At 44.4% G+C, this 5,767-nt stretch overlaps 1 protein-coding gene across 2 annotated transcripts; it reads right to left on the bottom strand.

Moving 5' to 3' along the window:
- Positions 1-542: 542 nt before the first annotated feature.
- On the bottom strand, positions 543-5,391 carry LOC117833426 (laccase-15). Of its 2 annotated transcripts, none has more exons than XM_034712902.2 (6): positions 5,181-5,391; positions 4,900-5,051; positions 2,845-3,092; positions 2,544-2,663; positions 1,220-2,278; positions 543-852 (listed from the first exon to the last, which is right to left on the bottom strand). In XM_034712902.2, exons 1-6 carry the CDS (start codon positions 5,301-5,303, stop codon positions 692-694), a joined length of 1,863 nt encoding a protein of 620 aa, XP_034568793.1. In that variant the 5' UTR covers positions 5,304-5,391; the 3' UTR covers positions 543-691. The 2 variants fall into 2 exon arrangements, with proteins under 2 accessions (XP_034568793.1, XP_034568794.1); XM_034712903.2 differs by lacking the exon at positions 5,181-5,391 and adding an exon at positions 4,250-4,510 and having other exon boundaries at positions 4,900-5,041.
- Positions 5,392-5,767: the final 376 nt, after the last annotated feature.

Below are 5,767 nucleotides of genomic sequence, written 5' to 3'. Positions count from 1 at the left end.
GATTGGTGAAGGTCAGCTGCACGCAGTAGATGGATCTCGTACTTCTTATCCCCTCAGTGCCTTAATTGATCGGTGTTTAGCCTAATGACGAGATTAGGTTGATGCACGGGGCACCCCTCCAATTCATATACATCGCACCAAAGACTGGAGCTGAGTCATAGAATGTTACGTTTAGATGTGCTTGCAGATCACAGCACCTGAGTCCTAATCACATATGTAGGAGGGACACATAAGTGAGAAGTTGTAATCTAAGTTGTTATGTTGAGATTACAAAAATATCCCACAGATATGTGTAGACAGTAACTGTGCCAATGCTAGAGGAATCTTGAGATGGATACTAAACGTATCAGGACCTTTTGAGAATCAACACTGATATTGTGCATCCATGCCGGTCATTGTTTTAGAGATGTGGACGAGCCGTCCGTACCGGTGTGTTTTGGGCAGGCACGGCAGGGCTAACATGGGTAAGGTGTTCACAGTGGTGATGCAACCACAAGTAAATCGTAATATGTTCAAATCATACAGATGCAGGACAATTCATCTGTTGCAAACCAGGTTTGATTTTTTAACATAAATAATACGGATACATTTTATCTCATATCGCACCTTCATTATTCAGAATGACTTATTTTAAAACAAGTGGTCGGAGTTATCTTTGTACTTGCTCCATTTATTAGCTAGATTTCACTTTTCATATAGTTTGGATGAGACTATTGTCATGGCTACAAGTTGGAAAGTTCACAGGTGGTGGAAGGAGAGATGTGTCCACTGTTGGCCCATCCTCTACTATGAACACTGCCGCCATGCCCATCGAAAGATGAAACTCATAGTGGCAGTGCATGAACCAAACACCTGTATACACCATAGAAGATCGAGAATTAGTTCTTGGAGGTCGTGCATGGGCATGAAACTAAGATAAAAAAAATATGGGCAGCACATCTTATGAAATTAAGATAATAAATATATATGATCAAATATAATTCACTAGACTCTGTTAATATCTTGTTAGGGTCCACTCATTGTTTTCTAGCAGGATGTTATGCTGTCTTCATAGAGACTTTTCTATTTTAGTATATTTTTGCCTATCTTCATAGCGACTAAACTATTTTTGGGAGGCAATGGTTTTTAGTGTTTATACAACTAGACTGAGATAGTGGTTTCCACAATGTAATATTTCTCCTTCCTTGCACATGTTAAAAGATATTTAAAACTTAGGTACCTGGATTATTAGCAACAAATCGGACGGCGATCCACCCACGATTTGGGGCTAGCACAGTGTTCTTCACTGGTGGATTCACTAGGTTGTACCTTGCCACGTCCTTCACCGGATCATAGTTACCAAGCCCTTCTGCAAGCACCAACATGTTGTGCCCGTGTAGGTGCATTGGATTGGAGTCACCCTGTAGCATCGCCGTGCTCTGAAAGACTATCTCCACCACGGCGCCGTGTCGGAACCGCCGGACCAATGTCGCCTTGTAAGTCGGCTCTAGCCGCATCTCTTTGGGTCCAAACGGGATTAAGGCTTCATCGGTGAAGTTGAACAATAATGGTGGCCTCTTCGGAAGTTCTTGTGTCGTGCCATTGATGAGGCCGGTGTGGTAGTAGTGTGCTTCTAGTAGTGTCGGTATCGCTGTGGGGTGCTGGAAGGAAGCATTGTTCATCGTGGCCACTAGGAGGTTCTCGTCACTGTCACCCCTCTTACAGAACTGGCCTTTCTTGCAGATGGTGCCGAGGCTAAGCACGACGTACAGGCGCTCGTCGACTCTCTGCTGGACCAGAGAGTGCCCATGGTGGCGCAGGCTGGTCAGGTTGCTGTGGAAATAGAACGACGTAATTGTGTCATGTATATCAGGCATCTTAGGAACCATCGGCGCATCACCTGACGAATATCCTCCTTGTTCTTCTTCTGCACCCCGGCTCGACCTCAGTATAGTTGTGCCATTTCCGGCGCTGTGGCTGACCTTATACCGCACCATCCCCCTTGTCGTGTACTCCGGAGTCTGGGTGTCAGGCAATGGTGCCTGATTGGGTAGGGCGACCATGTAGTACCGGCCAGGGGGTGCATCGGCCAGCAACAGCGCATCCACTGTCTCGCCAGCTGCGATTGCGATCACATCTGTAGTGAAGGGGCTGACGTAGTTCGCGTCGGCAGCAACCACCGTGAACTTGTGCCCAGCAATCTTCAGATAGAACTCAGAGAAGAGGCCCGCATTGATTATTCGTAGCAGGTAGGTCTTGCCAGGCTCCACGTCCAGAACATAGCCTTCTTTCGGAACACCTGAAAGTTGAATTAAGAAGTTCGTTTAATGAAACAAAAGGATATATCGGTTTCGACATGGACAAATATCCAATATAGTTTTCACCAAACACACAATTGTATACAGTTTTCACCAAAATGGCTGTTTAATTATGCTAAACGGCCATTTGTACGGGCTAAAACTAAAGACCATTAAGACTGACAATTTAATCAGCTGGCTACTGTGCAGTAATTAAATAGAGTTTAATTGTGCTAAATGGCTGTTTAGAATCGTATAATTGCTTACCTGAGCAATTGAAGAGATCTCCGACCAAGCCATTGATTGTGGATGCACTAGCATAAGACAGAAAGATGCTCTTCGTCATATTCCTGGCCATCTCTGCAAGGTCCTTCTCCCACCAGTCCCCTGTAATCATCAGGATCATTTCACATCTACTAGATACTTGCAAAACCATTGCAAAATTGCGCACAATTTAAATCCCATAGGACATGATATATTTTATTTTCTCAAAATGGGGACCAATTAAATTTGCACGAAGTTAAGGTTCTCATATCCTAAACAATAAAAATCTGAAAGGTTCACAAACCTATAATAACTGGGATCTCCTTATGAGGCTGAGGAAATGGATATGACTCAGCTCCATGCCTTGGCCGAATAATGAATGCGCCATGGACAGTTGCCCGTAGTCCGGGGACGTGAGCATGCCACCACAGGGTGCCTTCCTGCCCAACGACATTGAACTGGTAGGTGAAATTTTTGTTCGGCAGGATAGGGCATTGGGTGAGCATTGGCACCCCATCAGCCCAGCAGTTCCGAAACTGCTTCACTCCGTGCCTGCATCACAAACCACAAATACTTTTGTGTTATCAGAAAAGATAAAAACTCTACCCCAGCCCAATATCTTCTAGTACTGTAGTTGTTGGTTCATGTGGTTTAATTGTGGTTGTAATGTGGTGGGTTTACCACATTGTAAGTTTGGAGAGGTGAGGAGGATCATCTTATAATCCTTATCATTCAAAATATAGCACCTCCGTTCCACGTGAGGAGTTGGGTTGTAAGCAGATTTTAGAGCGGAATGTTAAAAATCTATCAGAGCAAGAAATCTTGCTGCAAGATCCACCTTCATTATTTCCCTTGGAACCTGCACCGTCCGTGCTTACAATTATCCAGTTGCCCTACAGAGTCTTATCACTACTGGAGAACCGACAGTACTGATCAGTAACCCCCTCTAGTACCGGGCGCCTGACCGGTATCGCGTAATATGCGCGTGCACGGTCTGTGGGATTCGAACCCACGATCTCAAGACTCGCGTGAACCTTCCTTACCATCTCATCTACGTAGCACATGTGATTGAGTTAGAAATACTTTCCTTTTGAAGTAACTCATGGAGAGGCTTTTAGTACCGGTCAATAATATCAAGACATTTAGTACCTGTTGGTGTTATTGACCGGTACTAAATGGTACTCCACGGGGTACTGGTGTTATTGTCCAGTACTAAATGGTCTAGACTACCGGGCAATAACACCACATTTAGTACCAGTTAGTGTTATTGCCTGGTACTAAAATATCTCCGAGGATCGAAAATTTGTATCCAGTACCAATTTCACACGTTATTACCGGACGAAATACCATCCGGTACAAAAATCAACTACGAATGCTCATATTCTAGTAGTATATTCCAAACCTGGCACGACCGTGCCGGCGGCCGGCGTGTGCGAGCGCGCGGCAGGAAGAGACCGGCGCAGCGCTGGTGGAGGAAAGCGTGGCGCCGTCGAGGTCCCATCTCCCTGATCTTGGTTCACTAGCAGGTGACATCCCTGCTAATGGTACGTCCTACTCCAGGGAATCGAAGATACTGGAACCTTATAGAGGATTCGAGAGAATCGAGATGCGTGTGCTATTGGTTATTGCTTTTCCTTTTTGGAACCTGATGTGGATGCAAAGCGAGGACCGACAATAAATTTTTTTGACACGCTGCTAAGTTTCGTTACCTGTTCTCCTAATTTTTCTTCTCAAATTTTCCTTTCTCTTGGATTTGTTCTTGTTCATCGGGTTCTTGTTCTTGTTCCTCTCTCAAATTTTCTTGACACCCGAACCCGACATTTCGGGTACTGAAACTTCAGGTACTGTTCTCCCATGGTACATCTTGGGTAGCGATTTGAGCAATCCGAACTTTTGAAACCTCAAATTACCCGACCCGAGCATGTCGAGTAACCCGAATGCTCACTCCTCCAGACTATCCTCTATTTTATCTGTCGTATACATCACAAAAGGTTGTCAACTATAAAGGTGTGGAGTGCTGCAATTTTGTTTAAAAAACGTTTTACAATCTGAATAATTATAAGTGCTCATAAATTTTAAATATCTTACTACGAAGTAAACGTGATCCTTCGCAGCTTTATCCTTGATGCACTTCATATATTTTATAATTTCATCGTGTAATTATCATCAAATATTTTGATTTCTTGTCTAACATATACTCCTAGAATTGAAGCCATATTTTTGAAAAACGGGTGACAATCGTACAAAAAATCTAGACGTCAAAATGCACGGTCCACCTTAGCCGTTTCTTATAAGCAGTGCCATATATAGCTTTATCCTCTGAAATGGATGAACTTATTGGTATGCCATCGTAGCTTACCAGTGGATTGTCATGTTGTAAGGTGACCTGTTGATGACATGAACAGTCACCGTGTCTCCTTCTGTGATCTCAATGGTTGGCCCTGGGAGCTGCCCGTTCACCACGGTGACCTGTGTCTCCTTGCACAGGCGCGTCATCTTCGTCTGATTCACCTACATGTGTACACGATCAAGGAAATCAAGCATAAGTGCGTGGATAATGGCGCATGAAGGGTTGTTATATATGTGATTGTCGCTAGAGAGCTCGATCAAAGGGAAGGAAACAGCATCATGCATACTTACAATGAACGTGTGCTCGACGGATGCCGCGTCTCCCAGTGGTGCGGCTGTGTAGATCAGGAAGACAATGGCGATAGCTACAGACATGGAGGTGGCTGCTGCCATGGGGAGGCTTCGGCTCTCCATGCTCGCAATGGATGTGTGCGTCGCGCTGTGCTCGCTTGCTCTACTTGTTGGCAAACAAGATGAGCTTGCTGAGCTGTGCAATAAAAGTTTCCGGTGACTGATTATATTGCCTCTAGGAGACTAGCTAAGACCACGCACGTTCTTCGACACGTGCGATGGCTGAGCACCTACCATGCCCACTGTTTAACTCCAGGTACTTAGGAGGTGTTTGATCCTGAAGCTAAAATTTAGTCCGTGTCACATCGGATATTCGGATGCTAATTAGGAGGACTAAATATGAGCTAATTATAAAACTAATTGCAGAACCCCAGGCTAAATCGCGAGACGAATCTATTAAGCCTAATTAATCCATCATTAGCGAATGTTACTGTAGCACCATATTGTCAAATCGTGGACTAATTAGGTTTAATAGATTCGTCTCGTGATTTAGCCTAGGGGTTGTGAAATTGGTTTTGTAATTAGCC

Source organism: Setaria viridis, chromosome 8 (genome assembly GCF_005286985.2).
Source record: "Setaria viridis chromosome 8, Setaria_viridis_v4.0, whole genome shotgun sequence".
In the NCBI taxonomy this organism is placed as follows: domain Eukaryota; kingdom Viridiplantae; phylum Streptophyta; class Magnoliopsida; order Poales; family Poaceae; genus Setaria; species Setaria viridis.
The sequence above is the reverse complement of the archived record's forward strand: the minus strand, read 5'-3'. Positions and strand labels throughout refer to the sequence as shown.

Bases quoted from the DNA above. Each gene is read 5' to 3' on its own strand.
- LOC117833426 (XM_034712902.2), bottom strand. From the start codon at position 5,303: ATGGAGAGCCGAAGCCTCCCCATGGCAGCAGCCACCTCCATGTCTGTA. The intron at 2,664-2,844 runs GTTTGTGAACCT...TGATGATTACAG, and splicing joins GGAGATCCCAGTTATTATAG to GGGACTGGTGGGAGAAGGAC. The intron at 853-1,219 runs GTACCTAAGTTT...TGGTGTATACAG, and splicing joins ATTTGTTGCTAATAATCCAG to GTGTTTGGTTCATGCACTGC.